Here is a 23,531-nt window from a genome sequence, read left to right as displayed (position 1 = left end):
CTTGTGAGTAAATCCGAAACACTGGTCATGATAGATTGATTTAGGTGGTAGACATTTGTAAAATCAACCAATAATTGAGTTTGTACATTTATTTTAATATTAGCTGTTTGTTGGCTTGACTTAATGCCCGAAGTGAAAATTATGAACAGGTTAGGGACTTGTCAGAGGAGGGAACGGCAGCGGTGTGACTTTGTTTTGTTTTATTTTATTTTTTGACTCTTTATGAAGCTACAAATATTTTTCCTTGAGCCTCCCTGAGTAAATGGTGGAAATGCATGATACTCCCTCCACCATAAATGAGTTATTAGATTTTTAAAACTTACCCTTAGATGTTTGAAAGCTTAAAGTTGAAGATGAAATCCTGGAGTTTAAAAAAGCATTAGTATTTCACTCCTGCCATGCATGCTGGTTAGTTGATGCAAACAGTTCATTTTGGCTACATTTTAAATGACACAGAATAAAGCGATACGGTGATGCAGTGGTTAGCATTGCGGCCTCACAGCAAGAGGGTTGCAGAGTGGGGGAGCCCTTCTGTGTGGAGTTTGCATTTTCTCCCCTTGTCAGTATGGGTGTGAATAGGTGTAGGTGTGGATGGTGAATGGTTGTCTGTCTTTACAGCCCCTTTTCCACCGCAGGAACTTTAATCATTTACCCGGGATTTTGGAAAACCTTAAACTTTCCCTGCAAAAAGTACCTAGTAGGGGGGTAGGACTTTTCAGATTACCCGGAATTCTTGAGGGGCTGTGTGCTGAAGAATGCTGATTGGTGAAACACACACTTGCAGCGTTCGGCACTTCTGTGCCAGTGTGGCTTTAATCTTCATTTCATTTCTATAAGCTTCACTTCATTTGTGTTTTGATTAAGGATGGGTACCAAAACCTGGTACTAAATTAGCCCCGGGGTTAAATTATCAAATTGATAAGCCCTAACGGTATTGGTTCTTTTGTGCTGGGGCTACTACAAATACACACACACACACGCCTACACAACACGGTAACCGGTGAACAGCCGTGCGGCCTCGGTGGAAACAAAGTTAGGATAACTCGAAAATTACTCAAGTTGATGGCAGCTACACTCGTTACTGTAAGTGACATTAACCCTTAGCGAGTAAGAAGCCAATACTTTATCAATACATGTGTTCAGCAAGCATGAACATATAAACATGTAGTTAGCGATATGCTCCATCCTCCGTCACTAACGTTATGTCTTACACACTGATTTAGACAGCATGCTAGTTTGTCTGATAGAGAATTGTTACAAACAAGCTCAAATGACAGCTTTCTGTATGTAGACTAACTTACTTTGACACTTATCTTAAAATACTTTTAAACTAAGCTGCTGGCTGAGACAAACAGCCCCTGCCTCTTGCCCAATGTTTGTTAGGGAAAGGCTCCAGACCCCTGCGACCCCGAACAGGATAAGCAGTTACGGACAATGAATAAATGAATGAATGAACTTAGAATAAGAATATGATCAGATCTGGTTTTGTTTTTTGTTTTTTTGTTTGATGGAAGCGTTTGTCACACATGATGTGTCCAAGGACTGTCAGAAATGTGAAAATCCAATGATCAGTCATTTTTGTTTTTACAGTTTTTGGCTATGTTACATTGCATAATTTTGGCCTTTTTTGGCAAAGAATACATGCAGGATTGGATGGCATGTTTTCTTGAAATAATCGGCTGTAAAATAAATACAAAATACAGCCATTTGTATTTGTTAGCCAAAATCAGAAACACAAGTCCTTCCACAATGCTTTAAAAATATTTGACATGCCCCCCCCCCCCCCCCCCTTTTTTTTTTAAAATAAGAAATCGTCCCTTAAGAGTCATGCTGTCCAGATCAAATATTAGTGTTGATTAGCAAGCCAACAATAAATGACCAAATGATTCAGAGAAAAGTGGTCTGTCTAACGAAGGCATATCTGAGGCTTGAGACACATCTCAAACTTAGCAAATTTAGATCTATTTCAAAAGTTGTGGTCAGAAGATGTTACTAAGACATGAATATATGCATCCTCCACAGGCAACTTTGACAGAGTCACTGATCTCAGTCAGAAGCAGAGCAGCTTGCAGTCTTTGAAGAACAGCAGGTGAAGCAGGTGTTGACACATACGGAGTCAGGAAGAGGACTAATTCACCTGTGCAGAGAAGGATCAGAGAAAAAAGGAGGAGGACACGAAGAGAGCTGCAGATGGCTGGCTTTCTGGATAACTTCCGCTGGCCAGATTGCGAATGCATTGACTGGGGGGAGAGGAGGAATGCTGTGGCTTCTATTGTCTCTGGAGTTCTGGTCAGTGGCTCTTGAGATATAGAAAATGGCTGAATGACTGACAGGCAGAAAAAGAGAAGTGTTACAGTAAAATTTTAGAGTGTGACTGACTTTGTGTGAGTTTATGCAAAGGACAAGATTGTCATGGGACTGAGTTTCTTCCTCTATGTCATACAGATGTGATTATAAGGAGCTTTTAGGACTGTGCCATTTGTAATCCTCTATCTCTCTATATTCTCTCTTTTCCACCAGTGTTCCCCAACATTACAACATAAGAGAGTCATATAAAGGAACAGCATCTCATGTATCCAAATGTCAACCCTGTATTCTCTTGTCCCAGTTCTTCACAGGCTGGTGGATCATAATTGATGCAGCAGTGACATATCCATCCCAGGAGCAGATGAACCATGCGTTCCACATGTGTGGCGTCTTCTCTACCATAGCATTCTTCATGTAAGTGCTGCACACTATCTGTCTGTCTGTATGAATAATCACAGTAAGTAGCTGGGTGCATACACAGGGAACAACTCCTGGAAGCAGTGTCTCCAAGAAAAACACTTAGCAGTGGTCAGGAGTGGGAAATTGGAATTTGAAGTCTCGAATTTAATTTACAGTGGTCTCAAATATTTTTACTTGACTGCTGCAGACAATAGTTTTAAATTTGGCTTTGGGGACACAGTAGCTAGGAAGCCCATCAACTCATAATGGGACAATTGCTAACTGTAGCTAAGACTTAGATCAACAAATTCATTATTCATTTCCTGGTTAATTGATTAAAGCAAGGTAGGTTTGCTTTGGATGTACGCTGCTCAAAAAAATAAAGGGAACACATCATCATCACAGTGTAACTCAAAGTCAATCAAATGCTGGGATATCAACCTGTCCAGTTAGGAAACGATACTGATTGTGAATCAGTTTCACCTGCTGTTGTGCAAATTGGACAGACAACAGGTGGAAAGGATAGGCAATTACCAAGACAACCCTTTTAGGGTTGGGCAATAATACGGTAATAAGGTATCCCGTGTTATCTAAAAATAGCAACGGTATCAGTTTCATTACCATCATTAAAAAAATATGCCGCGCATATAGGCCTTATTTATTTGATGACTAAATAATGAGTGTTTGTCCAGCACCTATGTATGCGTGGTTGAGTTTTCAATTTCATACTATTACAATTTAAAACTAATAGTAGGCTATAATGTTTCTCTTACAACTGCCCTTTACTATTGTCGGGAGATGACATATGATAAAGTTTTTGGATGTGACGTCGTCACGTGACAGCTCGGACGTGAGAAAGAGCATCAAGCGAGTTGGTCCCAAAAAGAAAAACACAACTTCGCCAAGCAGCAGCAGTGGCAGCAGGTCCAGTGGCCATCAGAGTGGAGGAGGGAGAAGCGCAACCTCAACCACCTGGCACCGCGGCCAAAATTGTCAATCCATTACATGCCCTGCTCCAACTGGAAAAAGTAGGGATGTCCCGATCCAGCTTTTTCACTTCCAATCCGATACCGATATTACAGCCTTGAGTTTTGGCCGATATCGATACCGATCCGATCCAAGCACGTATTATACATATTCACTTATTTTGTTGTCAGTCATGTTAGAAAAGGTTTGATCAAGCAAAGAACAACTACTTAATCAGGTTAGTTAGAATGATCCACAACAGTTGGTATGAGAAACTGACCTGTTTATTGTTAACAGGGTTAAATAAACAAACTTTAAACTTGAACATTAACATTAAATAAAAAATATAGCTGGTTTGCTTTGGCTGCTTTGGCTCCTTAATAAATAGAAAATAAATCAACACAAGAAATCTTTAAAATGTCTAACATTGAAATTAAAATAGCAGCAAGACTCCACACACTTGTGCTTTGGCCCCCTAATAAATAAAAAAAAAGATTAACACCACAAGACATTGTTGGCATTTAACAAACAATGCAGCCTTTCCTCTTCAGTTATTTTAGTAGTGTTTTTGTAGTCCATCCATGGCTCCAATTTCACTAATTGTGCCCAAAACAATGCCATCAGTGCTCTTTACTTAAACAGTAAGAGTGTTAACCAAATAAAAATATCACTCTCAAAAAACCAGAGCAGAAAACAAATAGTCAAACTAAATTGGCCACTACTCTTCCTACCCTTCCCTCCATGTGTGTCTGCATGCTGGCCTGGTGGATTGATAGTAAGAGCTGGAGCGGATCACTGGAATGGACTGCTTGAATCGCGGAGCGCTGGGCTGGCCGGAAAACCTGGCACGGATCCCCTGAAAAACTGGATCGGAGTTCATGGATCGGCATTTTTCCATGCAGTCCGATCCGATGCCCGTTTTTTGCTAATATCGGCGGCCGATATTCGGATCGGGACATCCCTAGGAAAAAGTACTGAACATGCTGGTTTTTCTGGCGTAAAACCTTGAATAGTTTTGAAGCGTATGATGCTGCTATAGTTATCATTATACTTTGTTTTTATTTCATTTTCAATGAGGAGTAGCCTGTTCTGTTCGAAAAAACAGTTTGGACTTGCATAGGGTGAACTTTTCAAACTTAAGGTAGGCTGTAAAAATAAACCAGCAAACAGTATTTCCTGTTGCATTCTCAGGATAGGATTATATATGCTCATTTTCAGTCATGCCTTATTTATTGTTCTGTTTTTCTTATTTGATGAGCCCTAGTACTGGATGCTGTAGAGCTGCGTGCTTTAATTTATTTAATTTATGTTGATAGATCAACATCGGACAATACTCGTCGTGGTCTCAGGATACGCTGTATAGCACACATTTTCGTTACTGCCTTTGTTATTTATTAGGGATGGACTATTGCTTGTTTAAACAGTTGTACAATATTGCGTGCCTGTGCACCAGGCTGGCACTGACTACTAAAATAACTGAAAAGGAAAGGCTGCATTGTTTGTTAAATGTCAACAATGTCTTGTGGTGTTAATCTATTATTTATTTATTAGGGGGGCAAAGCACAAGTGTGTGGAGTCTTGCTGCTATTTTAATTTCAATGTTAGACATTTTAAAGATTTCTTGTGTTGATTTATTTTCTATTTATTAAGGGGCCAAATCAGCCAAAGCAAACCCTGTTAACAATAAACAGGTCAGTTTCTCATACCAACTGTTGTGGATCATTCTAACTAACCTGATTAAGTAGTTGTTCTTGTTAGAGTAATATCGCTTGATCAAACCTTTTCTAACATGACTGACAACAGAATAAGTGAATATGTATAATACGCGCTTGGATCAGATCGGTATCGGCTAAAACTCAAGGCTGTAATATCGGTATCGGATCGGAAGTGAAAAAGCTGGATCGGGACATCCCTATTATTTATTGTTACTTTTTTATTATTTGATAAGCCTGTAAGTATTGGATGCTATAGGGCTGTGTTTTAATTTAATGATTTGTGTTGATTACTGTACTGGAAGTGGACTGTAGCCCACAGACAATTTGTTGTTATTTCATTCTGTTTGGTTGACTGCTGCATTTGCACTTTATTAAATATTTATCAATAAAAGTTGTTAATGTTGTACATGTTTTGTTGTTATTTTTCAGTATTCTTAGGCCTATGTAATGTTTGCTATTGTGTTTCTGAACAGTAAAGGTGCAAGCCGACATTTTGGTGACTCCCTCTGAGCCCTTCAGAGTGATTTTTAATCAGTCACGGTAATACCGTATACCCCGGGAAAATGTGGGGAAGGTTTAACAGTAACAAAATTTGGATTCCGCCCAACTCTAAACCCCTGTTTAGGAATGGTTTTGCAGGTGGTGGCCACAGACCATTTCCCTCTCTGCGTCCTTTCTGGTTGATTCTTGGCTAGTGGGGCCTGTGCTCACACCCCGGCACTGTGCAGCCCGACATTTGCAAGAGAACATCAAAATTGGCAGATTCGCCACTGGCGCCCTGTTCTCTTCACAGATGAGAGCAGGTTCACACTGAGCACGTGTGATAGACATGACAGAATCTGGAGACGCCATGGAGAACATTCTGCTGCCTGCAATATTCTCCAGCATGACCGGTTTGGTGGTGGGTCAGTGATGGTCTGGGGAGGCATATCCTTGGAGGGCCGCACAGACCTCCACATGCTAGCCAGAGGTACCCTGACTACTGATCAGTGACAAATAAGGGTTGGCAAGTTGAGCAATTCAGAAATATCTTCAAAAATAGTTTTAAAAGCATGCATCAGATTTGTTAAAATGTACATTCTGTATTTTTGTTGGTTTTATGTCATTTGAAATGACATTTGCACCATTTTTTATGAAAAGTAAGACTGAATGCTCCTGAAAATGTCAAATGGTATAACCAGGAAAGAATGATAAATATTAAATATTTTATCCACCTACAGTAGATTTAAGTGTACTTATAAAAAAAATCTTTATTTCAAAAGCATTAAATTGAAATAAGATATTTTTGGAGTATTTCTATATTTAAATTTAAATGCATTTTGGCAATACTGAGCAGGACATTTCCTAAAAACACCCCTTTTTTTCTAAATAACGCATGACAAATTATGTAAAATTTGTTAAAAAACACAGTGTTGCACTGCAAAAGTGGATTACATTTGTTCCACATTTTACTCCACATTTATTTTCCTGTATATAATCATATTTTTATGAAAAAATACCAGTTACACCAAATGACACTGGGTTGTGTCAATTGGTATAACTGGTATTTTCCATAAAAATATGATACACTGCCTGACCATGTTCCTTCTACAGTCAAACACCATTGTTTGTTGAAGAAATTGACACTGAAAATCAAATATGACTGTCATCAAGGTTAAGTGAACTTGTTTTTTTCATGTTATTTCAGTTCAGAAAAAAGAACATATGACAACAGTGAGCTAATTTCTTCTACTGTAAATTCTTTGCTGAGAAAACATTTTACAATCATGTTTCATTTTAAAATTTAACTCATGTTTTGTATCTTAAGTTCTGATAAGAAAAAAGTCACCTGACAACAACTCATAAGGGTGAACTGGTCTACTATCGTGAATACGGTTGATAAAAATTTAATGAGAGAAAAAGTTCAGTCAACAATTAACTAATTTGTTCTACTGTAAATTCTTTGCTAACAACAATCATTTCATTTTAAAATTTAACTCATGTTTCATGTTTTGTATTTTAAATTCTGATAAGGGAATAAGTGATGTGACAAAAACAACTCGTAAGGACGTAATTGGCCCTTGCTGCAGCATTAGCATTCATTAGCATTCATTTGCATTAGCACTCTATGACGAGCCACTTTTTCCTTGTTAGGAACTGGCATCTAATGGGGAAAATTGATTTTATTTATTTAGTTTGATTACTTTAGTTTTCTATAAATGTATCATATATTAGTAATGAAATAGCAGACATGTAAATAATTGTATTTTACAGACAGAAATTTTAATGTTTGAGTAACACTTCTACTTTAAATGAATTATTGGATTTTTAGGTATTCTAAAGCTACTGTACAAGTTCAAAAGTAGTTTTTTTTTATAATACATCTTTAATTAGCATCATAAACTACTGATATCTAACAAATTACTATCATAAACTGCTGATATTTGACATAATTGGCCTATAACAGAAAGGCTCTTAATAGGAGTCAAATGGTGTAACCGGTTACACCATTTGACATTTCATTTTAAAATCAAATTTGACAGGCATTACCATGGACACCTGTGTAAGCACATGGCCTTAGTCTCAATATTTAAACATAATTTTTAAAGTAAATATTCATTTTAATGATTTTTATGGATTATTAATGTTTTTCTAGGGTCATACCATTTGACATGTAAACTTACCAAACCTGACCAGAGTCTTAAAACCTCAATTTATTAGTAATTTTAGGAGATTCTAACCTTTACATGCAGCAGTTGTGATCATCAGGGGTCCTTCTCTGTAATACCATTTCCTGTCACATGACCTTCTTTACAGTATTAACAAAACAGCCTCTTAAATGGTAGTTACACCACTTGACACTTCATGTAGTTTACCTGACTTTCATGATTCCCCAAATTAAATTTCATATTTAGAACAATCGTGTTCCATTACCTTTATTGAATATAAAAAAGTAATAATTTAAAAATCATGCCAAACTAGTTGATATGGTGTTTTAATGAGAATTTAGTGTTTTTAAGCAAGTTTAATTATTTGGTGCAAATTTTTATGGTTACACCCACCACTTAGACATTTTTGCCATTATCCTCTTATATATTCTCTCAAAATATATTAAAAGCAGAAATTTTATACTGGATCCACACAAAATTAAAGTCTGTAAGTTAATCATACATTTATTTTCAAATTTTAACCCTTTTAAATCTGACTAAACCATATGGACACAAAAAAAGTAGTGTCACGTCATTGACCCAGGTATCGGGATGAGATCCTCAGGCACAATGTAAGACCATATGCTGGTGCAGTGGGCCCTGGGTTCCTTCTGATGCATGACAATGCCTGGCCTCATGTGGCTGGAGTGTGTCAGCAGTTCCTGGATGACGAAGGCATTGATGCTATTGACTGACCCGCCCGTTCCCCAGACCTGAATCCAATTGAGCACCTTTGGGACATCATGTATTGTAGCATCCACCGCAGCCAGATCACACCACAGACTGTCCAGGAGCTGACTGATGCCCTAATCCAGGTCTGGGAGGAGATCCCCCAGGAGACCATCCGTTGTCTCATCAGGAGCATGCCCAGACGTTGTAGGGAATATACAGAGAAACGTGGAGGCCATACACACTACTGAGCTACATTATGAGTTGTCCTGAGGAAATTCACAGAAGTTCAATTAGCCTGTGATCTGATTTTTCCACTTTGATTTTGGGTGTGATTCTGTGATCCAGTCCTAAATGAGTTAATGATTTTGGTTTCCATGGATTGTTCTTACATTATTTTGTTCTCAACGAATTACACTATGTAATCAGTAAAGATTTTCTTTTGGAATATTTCATTCATCAAGATCTGGGATGTGTGATTTCAGTGTTCCCTTTATTTTTTTGAGCAGTGTATTTGGGGAAAAATATTGTATGTTACCAATTACATTTATGCTTTTCCTGCTATGATAAGCCAAAAAATTGTACAGTGAAAAAGGTCTGTTTCTCAGTTTAGTGAGATAAGACGGCTCCAGATATATTGTGAATGAGCTAAGCTGCTGTTAATTTGATTTGTACGAGTTGTAGGTGTACAGTATAAGATCTGATGCTGCGGTGCTTATTTAGACAGGTTGTCTGCATGTCTGAAAAGCAATGATGTGCGAAAGAAGAGAATATAATTGAAGACTTTACTGGGACTGCATTACTGCAGTATGCCTTTTTCTTGTCATAAGAAGGCTTACATGTGAGGAAGTATTAGTTGATATCCTAATTTTGTCAGCACAACGAACAATAAGTGATTGATTTAGGAAGTCCTCCTGTTTATATGGAAAATTGATGTGGGTGGTTTTGGGGCCTTCCTTGAACTGTAGAACTGATCAACTAGATTAGTGCCATTAACAGATAAAACAAATCTGAATAATATGTATTTAATTGGCTGCTTCAAGCATGCTGTACTGCATAAAAGCTTTGGTTAAAGTGATGAGAAATCCATTATCAAGCAGGAGGCTCTGGAAAGAGAAAATAGCAGGTGTTACATTTCTGCTGTTTAATCTTGTGTTGTGGTGCTGCTGAACTGACAGCTCTGTTTAAAGTGACCTTATCTACATCCTTTCAACTTTCTTCAATATTCTTTTAAGTGTCTCTTAGTCACTTCCCACATCTCAAAGCTATGTGAGTGATTGTAACAATGAAAAGAAATGGCAATGTGTTCAGATTTTTAGGCTACAAAATGTTTTCATGAAGATGGTGTCACAAACATATGCAAGTCACATGGATGCCACATAGTGAAGGAAATCCAACCAAAACAACATACATCTCCAGGTGGCATGGAGCATAGACACTACACTAGATTAAATATTCATTTGTTAATTTGGTTTGATTTTGGATGTCAGTGATGAGTAAGGGCTCATTTATGCTCAACATCAGAGACAGAGACATACGGGGCCTTCTGTCCATTCTTTGAGTTTATTTCGTCCATATTTGTGCATGTTTTCTTAAAGTAGCAGAACCACCGTAGACCATGGAGGCAGTGTAGCGTAGTTCAAACAAGATACGACTGTAGGAGATGACAAGGAAATTTTAAGTAATGGAACGGATCCAGTTCATAATATATAATAATAAATAATGAAAATAGAGAGAAGAACCCTTCCTCTATCGAGATGTATGGAATGGCTGCACAAACCACTGCCATCTACAAGGCTGGTTCTGTTTAAAGGTACAGCATTATGACCTCCTTCACCGACGCCTTATTTGTTGTGTGAAACGTTTGTTACTGTCCTCTAGTGCCATCTATTGGCTGTATCAATGCTATCATAGAGGGCACATGGAAGTATGAGGACAGTGACGTTAACGACATTTGAAACGGACATACTGTGGTATGCAAAACTTTGGGCACCCCTGGTCAAATTTTTGTTTACTGTGAATAGTTAAGTAAGTAGAAGATGAACTGATTTCCAAAAGGCATGAAGTTAAAGATGCACCATGCTTTTCAATATTTTAAGCAAGATCAGTGTATTTTATTTTGTACAATTTTAGAATGAAAAAAAGGCAAGAAGCACCATGCAAAAGTTTTGGCATCCTTATTTAGGGCTATGGCTTGTTCACAGTCATGGTAAAAGGCCAGATGATGCAAATTTCAAAGCGTTATAAATATTCTGACTCCTGAAACCTTGTCCCAACAATCAGCAGTCATGGGCTCCTCTAAACAGTTGTCTAGCACTCTGAAAACTAAAATAACATGCCCACAAAACAGGAGAAGACTATAAGAAAATAGCAAAGTGTTTTCAGGTAGCTGCTCAGTTTGTAATGTAATTAAGAAATGGCAGTTAACAAGGAACTGTGGAGGTCAAGTTGAGGTCTGGAAGACAGAAAACTTTCCAAATGAGTTGCTTGTAGGATTTTTAGAAAGGCAAATAAAAACCCTTGTTTGACTGCAGAAGACCTGTAGAAAGATTTAGCAGACTCTGGAGAGGTGGTGCGCTGCTCTACTGTGCAGTGACACCTGTATAAACAGGTTTAAATTAAATCACTGTTTTTCTCAATGGAGTCTGGCTTTGAAAAGAGCAATACAACTGCTTCATTTTCCCATTGGAAATAAAGTAAAGCGCTAACAAATACTCTCAATATAGTGTACAATAGGTGGGACTTTTTTGAGGTGGCTAAAATACATTTTGTGGCTGACCCCTCCACAGTCAGCATGTAGGAAGCTACATTGTTTAACCTCCATGTCAGACTCAAGCCTGCTTCTCCAAACTGGGGGTGTGACAACTAACATCTACTGTATTTAATATACGGATAAGTATCTCACACAACCCCACTTAAAAAAAATCTTAAATATCCCACTAAGCAACACTGACAATATCTCTTTATTGTCCATATTGTTTTTCTGCAGTTTCAACCATGGGAGTCAGGTCAACTTACTGTGTAGTGCACTGTAGACCAGTCAGTCTTAAGGACTGATTCCTCTTTTGTATAACTGCTGATTGTGTGTTTGTTTTCAGGATAATTGCAGTTTCTAATGGCCAGGTGAGAGGAGATACATATGGAGAGGGCTGCCTTGGCAGGACAGGTGTGTTTCTCTCAATATGTGTTTGAATGTGTGTACCAATTAGAGTTGCAGCGTTTTGAGATTTTCATGGTACGATAACCATCTCAGAAAATATTGTGGGTTATTTTTGGTTGAACAAACTATTTAGTTCTGTTGCATTTTTTCCCCCCAGTATCACAGATAAGTAATGTACTTGGTGTGATAACTATCAGCTTTTATATCACGGTGTACCTTACAACTGGTATATTGCTGCAACCCTAGTACCAATACATAGTATTGGAGTTGACTGCTTCCTTTAGCACAATGAAGTTTATGGATGCATGCATGTAAATTACTCAAACATCAGCTTGAAAGCTCTGAACTCAAGTCATACAAAAACAAACGTGAAAAGATCCTCTGTAGCTGCTACAGAGTGAGCCACAGATATGGGTGGAACTAAACATCGGAACATTTCTTCTTCACCATCTTCACTTTACGTCACCTTACTGGAGCATTTAAAAGACTCAGATATTTTTGTCTGCTTTTCAGGTGGTTGACGCAACATATTTTCCGACATGTGTTCTCTGTCTGCTGGTGGGAGTGTGCTCACCTGTGTGTGCACGTACATGTCTGTGTGTGCATCAGGACGGAACTCTGCCGTGAATCATCATACAGAGAGCAGAGGAGAATTGTAAATGCAGAGACAGAAATGACATGCCGTCGTGTGAATAAGATAAATAACATAAGGCTATTTAGTTTGTTTAATAAAAGGACAAGGTATAGACCTGTTCTATGGGTGCATCAGTATTTAAGTAGTCTCAGTTTTGTTTTTTCAGTCACATCCAAAAAGCAGCAGCAGCTTTGGTATCAATTTATTAACAGTTTGCAGTAATCAGTATGCTGCTATGTTTCAAAAAGAGAAATCACGAGAGGGAGGAGATGGCTTCACTAACCATCCACACATACCATATGCACATAATGTTATAATGCAGTGTAACTAGCACAGCAGAGCACAAGAGTGTTCTGTTGCCCCTGTCACATGCAGTGTTGGGCAGTAGTATCAGTACAAATTGTGACATTACTAACTTAACTACATTTCTCAGTAGCGTGGCAGTAACGTCACTACTTTCTGAGTCAAATAGCTTTTCAGTAGCAAAGTTGATTAACTGACTGAGTAGCGCCTTGATGTCCACAAAAGTTACAAGCTCTTTTTCCAGGAAAAACTCTGAAGTACAGCAGACTTTTTTCTGCGGAGGTCTGGATAAAAGTACGGATAATTAAACTGAAGATAAGTAATAAGACTGACGCCAGCACTTGCAAGTAGCAAGTTACTCTTGCCATTTTCTGGTAGCTTAGCTTGCTACATTTCTCTGGGGATAGCTTCAATGAAGTGAAACTTGATGTAGAGTAAATGGTGGCTTAGCTCACTACATTTTCCAAGTAGCACTGGTCACATGACACTGTCAGCTGCTGTGTGCGAGCGGTGGTTAATTAAATTATTCATGAATACAAATAAAATTGCTAAAAACAATATATTTGTGATATATTTGTTATGTGAAAGAGAACTGTGTGTGTGTGTGTGTGTGACTTAGGATAAATCATGTGTGCCCACAACACAGCTGGGAGGGAGGGTGCACCTGTTTTTTCCTGGTTAAAGGGTTTTTTCAGGGAGTTTGTTCTTATTCACTGTAAGGGACAAAGGACAGAGAGATGTCCTACACTGTAAATCCTTTTGAGGCAAGTTGTGATTTGTGATATTTATGATATTTTTTATTTTCTGAATAAAATTGAGTTAAATTGAATTGTAATTGAGCTTCTGCCTATCACAATGTCTGTGCATGTACCTGCCTCAGGTCAGCATCTGATCAAGCAGTCAGTATCCCTTTTTACACAGAGATGGTGCTATAGAGCTACAATGAAAACTCTTTTTCACGCCGCCTTTGCATTTTTCCACAGAACCCAATGACGACGACATCATTCTGCTCCAGTGTTTGATTTTAGACAGCATGCCGGCATCATGGAATCGAAAGAGGCATGACAGGCATGACATGTTACACAACAGCATCAGCCTCTAGTGTGACATGTAACTTATGCGTCAGCAGCACTTTATAAAAAATGACAATGTCATAACATGTCAATAACAGTCATTTGGCTGCTGTTCTTCTTTGAGTTAGCCGCTACTTTTTAAATCTCCTGTGTGGGTTGCACACATAACAGGCCAGCAAAACATCACACCCGTGCTGCCCATGATCCCATCCTGTCGGCTGTCCCGTTTAGACATCTTCTCAGCGCTGTTACTGACTTTGATGCTGGCATGGTAAATGGCCATTCTAGTCTTCTTGACCACTCAAAGCGCTACTGAGTCACATTCACACACACATTCACACACTGGTGGTCGAGGCTGCCATACAGGGTACCACCTGCTACTCAGTAACCAGTCACACACACTCACATAGCCATTGTGGGCAATTTGGAGTTCAGTATCTTGCCCAAGGATGCTTCGACATGCGGACAGGAGGAGCCAAGGATCGAACACTCTGAGCCACAGCCTCCCCTAGTGGAGTTTCTAGTGGAAATACTACTTCTATTTTCTCAGCCATTTGAGGATAGCTTCCTGCTCTTAGACTACCACTAGACAACTGTCATTATGTATTAATACATCCTTTAGGTTGATTTATATATATCTGTATTTAATGCATGCAAAATATTTTCATACCTTGCATTCTAAAATACTCTTCGTATTGACCTTCTTTGACACAGGCATCGTTGCTCTGCTTTAATTTGATTAGCTTATGATCAAAAAGATCAAGTCGGTGTTTTCAGCTGTCAGGGTGTGAAGACTAACTCATGAGCTAATGAAAGTGATTAGCATTTCTGTGTCTTTGCAGGAGCTCGTCTTTGGCTGTTTATCGGCTTCATGATGATGTTTGGCTCCCTCATCGCCTCCATCTGGATCCTGTTCAGTGCATGTGGTGCCAAGTGAGTGTTCCTTCACTTGAACAGCACATTTTCTTACTGTCTCATTATTCTGTCTTCACCACTTCCTATTGCCCCTGCTGCTTGTCTTGTTGTACTTCCATTCATACTGGTGTACTGCAATGCTTTGTCTTTCAAGTAACTTCATCTTTCTGGATGATTCTATCAATATCAGTCATGCAATGATTATACTGTATGTATATATTTTAATACTTAACTTTTTGTCACATCAGTGAATATTCATATTGGTTTCTTAATATGGTCTTACAAAAGACTAGTTAGCCAATTCAGCACAAAGACAGACAACGAGATAACTAAAGCCCCTTTTACAGTGCCTGTTCACTGCAGGAATGTTGCAACATTATTCTGCCCTGCCGTTCTGTATGAAAGGCACGATCACCTAATGTGGGACAGCGTTGTCTCACCTTTAAGCTGGCAGCAACGATGGTAACAGCGCTGAATTGATGTTTTGCATTTAAGGGACGGCCTACAGGATAGGACAGGTTTTTTTTTCCAATTATTTATTTATTTGTTTTTAAATTTCTATAAACACCCTCAAATGAGCACATAGACAGTGAACAAGATTAAATCATAATAATAATAACTAAAAGTATAAGAAGAAATGAAAAAAAAGTTATAATAATATCAAGAAATAAAAACAACTCAGGACGCTGGCCGACACTGCAGTTCATCTCTGTCAAAGTCAGATACTGAACGCAGGACTGAGATGGCATATCCTTCATAAAGTGTGGGCGCTGGAATGACCTATTTCACATTTTGTACCACATCGTTTTTCCCCGAGATGGCGCTGGAGAACGCATCAATTATCTGTCAAGTTTTTTACATCAAATATAGACCACACCAATGTAATTTCATGTAAATCAAAAGATGAGTGTCTGAAAAGATGTACTTCCTGTTGCCCGTAGTTGGCGCTATGTCTATGACTGAAAATTGTCACATAGATGTGTCCAGGGTGGGACTATTATTAAACATGTGAAGTGTGGTGCAGATTGAACCATTTACTCCAAAGGTATAACAATTTTGTGTTTAATTGTGAGATATTGAAACCTGATGCCACAACATGGCCACACCATTCAATGCTGACCCTGGAGAATGCACTATTGATTATCCGCTGTGAGGGTCCAAAGGACAGAGGGATGTTGTATGCTGTAAAGCCCTCTGAGGCAAATTGTTACTTGTGATATTGGGCTTTATAAATAAAATTGAATTGAATTAATGATTTGTCATGATTTTTGTGCATCAAATAAACCACAGCATGTAAATCCAGTCACATCAAAATATAAATGTCTGAAAAGACGTACTTACTGTTGCCAGTAGGTGGCGCTATGTGTAATGCTGAACATTGGCATATAGATGTGTTCAGGGTAGGACGTCATCAAACCTGTGAAGTTTAGGGAAGATTGGACCATGTGTGCTGGAGTTACAGTCCACTTCTTGTTCGGCGACACATGGAAGTTTAACGCCTTGCCACAGTCACACAGTTTGACAAAAAGTCAAGCTTGTAATAACTTTTCTTCTTCAAGGTCTTTCAGTGGGACAGACCAAGGTTTGAAGTCGATTGGATAAAATTTCTAGGACAAGTTCATTAATTTACGAGGCCTTGAAATGGGCAAAACTGCACAAAAATGGGGCGGCAGTAGTTCAGTCCATAGGGACTTGGGTTGGGAACTGGAGGGTCACCTGTTCAAGTCCCTGTCCGGACCAAATATGGAGCGTGGACTGGTAGCTGGAGAGGTGTCAGTTCACCTCCTCCACTGCCGGGTGCCCTTGAGCAAGGCACCGAACCCCCCCAACCGCTCGGGGCGCCTGACCAAGGCAGCCCCCTCACTCTGACATCTCTCCACTTGTAGAGTGGCCGACTTCCTGTTGGTTTTAGAGAATGAGTCCAAGAGGCTTTTTGTACGTCTTGGAGTGTTACATGTGCCTACCGAGTTTCGTACATGTAGATCAAAGCAGCTTCCGGGGCTGTTTCATTGAAATTTTGTTGGGGGCGCTACTTCCTGTTTCATAGCGGTACACCTGAGTTTGGCGCCTTGCCACGATCACACAGATTGATGAAAACTTCAAGATCTTCCAGTGGGACGGACCAAGGTTTGAAGTCAAACCAGCTTTGGGGGCTGCTTTGTCAAAATTTTGTAGGGGGTGCTGTTGAGCCATCTTGGTACATCAAAGCACAAAAATCACATCACACAGCAGAATTTGGGACCTCTGATGTGTGTGCCACGTTTGAGTTTCTAACCATTCGATGCCCCTTTAAAAACAACTTTGTGCTTTATGGTGAATAAGGTGTTGCCATGGCGAGAGTAGCCCTTCTTAGATAGCAATTGTGCAAATTTGCAGAAAAGCCCAATCAGTCTTTTTTCAGCATTGGCAGTATAAAAACAAAATCGGGGAGTGCGGCAAAATGCCGCCTGCCTACTTTTGTTTATACAGAATGTGCCTTTTTTGGGGTAGTGGGGGGTGTGAGCAAGTAACAAAATGTGTAGCTCAGCATGTGACACAAACAGTGACGTGGGAGGGAAGCCGCGGCTAGTCAGTCCTTTTTTCACTGTCCCCGTCATCTGACGGTTAATGGCCTCTTCGTTTGCGAGGGTAAGGAGGGTGCGCAATTCCTTGTCTCTCCAGTTGCTTTTTTTACAGTTTTTTTTTTCTTTACATCTTTACAGTGTCTGTCAGGTTTGCGTTTCCCTCTTGCTACTAGCTGCTCGCTAATTTCTGCTATCAGCTGTTTCCTGTTTATCCACCTCCAGTGGCTCGCATGTGCGGCATCATCAACAGCTCCTTCTACAAGTCTTCAACAGCCCCTCCCGTTGCGGAAGGCCGCCTTGGTCTGTTTAAACTAAAAGGGTTCCACCAATATGACTACCCTACGAGGCGAAAAATTGGGCACCTTGGATCAACTCGCCAATCCGGCTCTGTGTGTCTAAATGCTCACAGCTTGCCGGCAAAACGGCCCAACATTCACGGAAAATCTGGCAGTATAAAAGGGGCTACTGTTTGGCAAAGACTCAAGAGCCTCATTTTTGAGATTAATCAAGGTCTTAGAACTTTTTATCAGAAAATTTGAGGTGGGTCTCTCTGTACACCGCGCTCATGTGTGTGCGCTTGCTCACGCAAGACAAGACCGTGAGACATGGGCACCACGTTCATGTGTGTTCACGTGCTTTCGTGGATCTCGCGCGCACACGTGAGCACGGTGCACAGAGAGGCAGTTAGAGCTACAGGCTACAATGAGGCTAAAAACAGAGTTCAAGTGACGTTTTTCCAAACACCTTTTTATGTTGGGGCTTCAGGACACTTGGATCACTAAGGACAAGCAGTATGAAGATATTTTGTGGTTTCAATTACGTGTTTTTGGATGTTTGAATCTGGGGCGCCGTAAGCCTCCATTAGGTGGAGTTGTGTTGCTACCCCCTCTCCCCTTGGATCTATGCAAGTGTTGTGAGGACTCTACAACTTCACCTGAGCCTCCCTCGGCATGTGGGTGAGTAGATAATGGCTGAATTTTCATTTTTGGGTGCACTATCCCTTTAAGACCTTCATGACTACATTTGAGTTGGATATGGTAAACCTGCCAGGAGGAGCATGTTAAAGTCTGAAACATGTAATTTCCTGTCGCCACTAGATGGCGCTATGACTATCAGGAAATATGGTTATATAAATGTGTTCAGGGTGGGACTAAGTTTGTTAAAACACATGGGAAACGTCAAAAATGACCGCGGAATTCAAAATGGCCAACCTTCTGTTGAGTTTAGGCATTGGGTCCAAGAGACTTTTTTGTGCATCCGGGCATGATACACGTATGTACCGATTTTCGTGCATGATGGTGAAACATGCCGTGGGGGCTACTCTTTGAGGGGCGTGGTCAAGCCATTTTGCTCCGCCCACCAACGGAAACCATATCGCATGTAAATTTACAAAGCGACTGAAGCACATGCAAAAAATATGTTAAAAACCCCCTAAAAGGCGATTTACCTTGAGGAAAATTAATAATAATTCCTTAAATTTCAATAGGGCCTTTGCCCGCATGTGGTCGGTGCACAGGCCCTAATAATAATGGTCAGTGGAATTGGCTCATTTCTTCACAGAGTCAGAGCATACGTAAGCTGGCCAGGTGGATAGTTAGAGATCCAAAAGGGGTTCCCATGTTCTCAGGAAGACTTCCAGCTTGTTTTTTAAGTACGTTTTTGCAGTTGCATTGTGTCATTCAAAATTTGTTTGAACAAGTTAAATGTTGGGGGTCTTTGCTGGTTCCAGTTGAGCAAAATGCACTTCTTTGCTATATATGATATTATGCCAATCCGCTTTGCTGACATTGGGTCTAGCTTCCTTTTCAGTTCCATACCAAAGAGGTACTGTACTGGGGAAATGTCAGATGGAATCTTCAAGACCTTAACAGCCAAATCATGCACCTCTTTCCAAAAATGTTTTAGTTTTCTGCATTCACAGCAAACATGAATGACTGACCCTGTACATGTTTTACATCTGTGACATTTAGAGTTAGGATATATCTTACTCAGACGTAATGGGGTAAGATACGTCCTGTGCATAGATTAATAGCTCTTTTCAATTATTTTGTTTCTTGACAATAAAGAGAAAACGTTCTGACATATACATCACTCAGTCTGAAACAGAAAAACTCATTAACCAAGATAACAAAAGTCAGCAGTACAATCATAGGCACTCAGCAAAAAACCCTTTTATAAGTTAACAGTAGGATTTTAAATTCAATTCTGGATTTTACAGGGAGCCAGTGCAGAGAAGCTAAAACAGGAGAAATATGATCTCGTTTCTTAGTTCCTGTTAGTACATGTGCTGCTGCATTCTGAATTAGCTGGAGAGTTTTTAAGGACTTACTAGAGCTACCTGATAATAGAGAGTTACAGTAATCCAGCCTTGAGGTAACAAAAGCGTGGACCAATTTTTCTGCATCTTTTCGGGTCAGAATAGGCCTAATTTTCGCAATATTGCGCTGATGAAAAAATGCAGTCCGTGAGGTTTGTTTTAAATGAGAATTAAAAGACAAATCTTGATCAAATGTTACTCCGCAGTTTCTTACGGTAGTGGTAGAGGCCAGAGCAATGCCATCTAGAGAACCTATGTCATCAGATAAAGAGTCTCTGAGTTGTTTGGGGCCAAGAACAATAATTTCAGTTTTGTCTGAATTCAGATTCAGATTCAGATTCAGAATACTTTATTAATCCCCGGGGGGAAATTGTTTTTGTTCCAATGCTCCGTGCAAAGTAGAAATAGAAATACAGCATGAATGGAAACAAGAGATAAAGATGAAGATATAAATAAAATACTAAAATAGACAATGAAATAAATAAAATAAAATATTAAAGTAGACATTAAAATAAAATAAAATAAAATAAAATATTAAAGTAGACAATAAAATAAAATAAATAATAAAATAGTAAAGTAGACAATCTGAAATATATACAATATACAATGAAATGGTTGTAGCGTTATAAATGAAATAAGAATGAGTAATTATATTGTGTGTTTTGTTTTATAAATAGCCAAATGAGTCCGATCATCAGAGGGAGGAGTTGTACAGTTTAATGGCCACAGGTAAGAATGACTTCCTGTGGCGCTCAGTGGTGCATTTAGGAGCAATCAGTCTCTGGCTGAAGGTGCTCCTCTGTTCGACCAGAGTGTTGTGGAGAGGGTGAGAGCCATGCTGAAGTATCGCCCACACCTTTGACAGCATCCTCCTGTCTGACACTGCTGTCAAAGGGTGCAGCTCCACCCCCACAACGTCACTGGCCTTTCTGATCAGCTTGTTGAGTCTGTTGGCATCGGCTACTCTCAGTCTGCTGCCCCAGCACACCACAGCAAACAGAATAGCACTGGCCACCACAGACTCATAAAACATCCTCAGCATAGTCCGGCAGATGTTAAAGGAGTGGAGCCTCCTCAGAAAATAGAGGCGGCTCTGTCCCTTCTTATAAAGGACTTCAGTGTTCTTAGTCCAGTCCATTTTATTGTCAGTGAACACTACAGATACTTGTAGTGTTCTACGATGTCCATGTTATGCCCCAGGATGGAAACTGGGGTCACTGGTGTCCTAGTTCTCCTCAGATCTACCACCAGCTCTTTTGTCTTTGTTGTGTTGAGCTGCAGGTGGTTCAGCTCACACCATGAGACAAAGTTATCCACCACAGCCCTGTATTCAGCCTCCTCACCCTTGCTGATACATCCAACTATAGCAGAGTCATCAGAAAACTTCTGAAGATGACAAGACTCTGTCTGGTAGCTGAAGTCCGTGGTGTAAAGGGTGAAGAGGAAAGGAGAGAGGACAGTACCTTCTGGGGCCCCGGTATTGCTGACCACTGTGTCTGACACACAGTGCCGCAAGCGCATGTACTGTGGTCGGCCAGTGAGGTAATCCACAATCCAGGACACAAGGGGGGGATTCACCAGCATCGCCGTCAGCTTGTCACCCAGTAGAGCAGGCCTGATGGTATTGAAAGCACTGGAGAAGTCAAAGAACGTGACCCTCACAGTGCTCCCCGGCTCGTCCAGGTGGGCGTAGACACGGTTCAGCAGGTAAATGAGGGCATCCTCAACTCCAAGTCGGGGCTGATAGGCGAACTGGAGGGGATCCAGGTGCGGCCTGACCATAGGCCTGAGCTGCTCCAGGACAAGTCTCTCCAGGGTCTTCATGATATGTGACGTCAGTGCCACCGGTCGGTAGTCCGAGAGACCGCTGGGCTGCGGCGTCTTTGGCACTGGAACGAGGCAGGACGTCTCCCATATCACAGGGACCCTCTGGAGGCACAGGCTCATGTTGAAGACACGATGAAGCACTCCACAGAGCTGTTCGGCGCAGGCTCTGAGAACCTGTGGGCTGACACCATCAGGGCCTGCAGCCTTACCAGCAGGGAGTTTGCTCAGCTGTCTCCTAACATGTAGAGGTGTAAAGAGTGCAGGTTGAGGAGGGGGAGAGTTGGAGTCCAAAGTGAGAGGAGGGCATGTAGCATGGGAGCCAGAGGAGGTGTGAGGAGTGGGGGATGGGTGTGAGGGGCTCACCAAGTTGGATGAGGTGCTATCAGGAGGAGGAGGGGGGGTCAGAAGTGGTGGTGGCTGGAGAAGTCAGCAGGAGAGCCAGCAGGGGCCAGGGCAGCAGTGTCAAACCTATTGAAGAACAGACTTAACTCATTGGCCCTAGCCACACTACCATCAGCTCCACTGCTAGTTTAACATCAGGAAATTGGTGCTCATCCAGGTTTTTATGTCTTTCAGGCAGTTATGGAGTTTAGTTAATTGATTACTTTCTTCTGGCTTCATCAATAAATACAACTGTGTATCATCCGCATAACAATGGAAATTTATAGAGTGATTTCTAATGATGTTGCCTAAAGGAAGCATATATAGAATAAATAGGATTGGTCCGAGCACAGAACCTTGCGGAACTCCAAAACAAACTTTAGTACGTAAGGATGATTCATTATGAACGTCAACAAATTGAAAACGATCAGATAAATAAGATTTGAACCAGCTTAGTGCAGAACCTTTTAGGCCAATTAAGTGTTCCAGTCTCCGTAGCAGAATTTGATGGTCAATAGTGTCAAACGCCGCACTAAGATCTAATAAAACAAGTACAGAGACGAGTCCTTTGTCTGAAGCAATCAGAAGGTCATTTGTAATTTTAACTAGTGCTGTCTCAGTGCTATGATGCACTCTAAATCCTGACTGTAATTCCTCAAATAAATTATTATCATAAAGAAGGTAACGAGGTAGGAAGGCAAAGTTTTTCAGTATCTGTCCAGTGAGTGGTTCTTCATTTTTGTACCCAACTAATCAGGCCTTTTGTCTGGGCAGCCCAATAGTACAACTGAAGGTCTGGAAGTCCCAGTCCACCTTTCTCTTTAGACTTAGTTAAAGTTTTGAAGGCTATTCTGGGCGAGGTATTCTTCCAGATAAAGGAGCTAACTCATTTGTTTAGGGATTTAGAAAATGTTTTGTCTAGATAACAGGGAAGTGACTGAAAGAGATAACTAAAGCCAGGTAGTATATTCATTTTGATTACATTAATTCAGCCGAGAAATGAAATGGGAAGTAAATTCCAATGTTGCAGTTCTTCTTTGATCTGTTTGAGTGATGGTGAGTAGTTTATGTCATACAAGTCTTTAAGTCTGGGGGACACATTCACCCCCAGATATTTTTTATTTTTTTTTATTTATTTTTTATTTTTTGCAAACATTTAAAGGGACATTGTGTGACATTTTCAGTTGTTTATTGGCAAAAATTGATGTCTGCATTCATAAATATGTCATCACTGGTGTACTATTACCTCCACCAATAATCTGACTTATTCTCATAAAAGGAGAATTTTGGATTTGTTTGTACATTGTGCGGGTAAGTCGTCTGTGGGGTTCCATTACGTTTCGCCATCTTGAGAATACACCCGCCAGCAAGGGACATACAGCACCGCCTTCGGCGTTTTCGTTGAGAGCCAGGCCAGCGCTGCGTGACTGAGGAGCCGAAGGAGAGGAGCAAGAGGCGCTTCGCTACTACCCTGGCAAATTTGAAACAAAGTCCCACTCTTTGAGCATAATGCAGGATCATGCATATGCAGCATCATGGGAGACAGAATCCTTGTCACCAAGAAAGCGCAAAAGGGAATAGAAAAGGCAACATGAGCGGCGAATTAAAAAAACG

At 40.3% G+C, this 23,531-nt stretch overlaps 1 protein-coding gene across 3 annotated transcripts in view; it reads left to right on the top strand.

Moving 5' to 3' along the window:
* The first annotated feature begins 1,857 nt into the window (after nt 1–1,857).
* LOC117251238 (transmembrane protein 50B-like) overlaps nt 1,858–23,531 on the top strand; it is a 59,852-nt gene continuing 38,178 nt past the window's right edge. Inside the window, exons 1-4 of one of the 3 annotated variants that reach the window (XM_078174268.1) lie at nt 1,860–2,289; nt 2,609–2,721; nt 11,842–11,909; nt 13,824–14,735. In XM_078174268.1, coding sequence (XP_078030394.1) covers nt 2,191–2,289; nt 2,609–2,721; nt 11,842–11,909; nt 13,824–13,942 — 399 coding nt within the window. In that variant the 5' untranslated portion in view covers nt 1,860–2,190 and the 3' untranslated portion in view covers nt 13,943–14,735. Of the gene's footprint in view, nt 2,290–2,608; nt 2,722–11,841; nt 11,910–13,823; nt 14,736–14,755; nt 14,847–23,531 lie in introns of those variants that run through there. The other 2 variants (XM_033617343.2, XM_078174269.1) reach the window with 2 other exon arrangements.

This window comes from Epinephelus lanceolatus, chromosome 14 (genome assembly GCF_041903045.1).
Source record: "Epinephelus lanceolatus isolate andai-2023 chromosome 14, ASM4190304v1, whole genome shotgun sequence".
Taxonomy (NCBI): domain Eukaryota; kingdom Metazoa; phylum Chordata; class Actinopteri; order Perciformes; family Serranidae; genus Epinephelus; species Epinephelus lanceolatus.
Note: the sequence above shows the minus strand (reverse complement) of the source record. Positions and strands in the feature narration are given on the sequence as shown.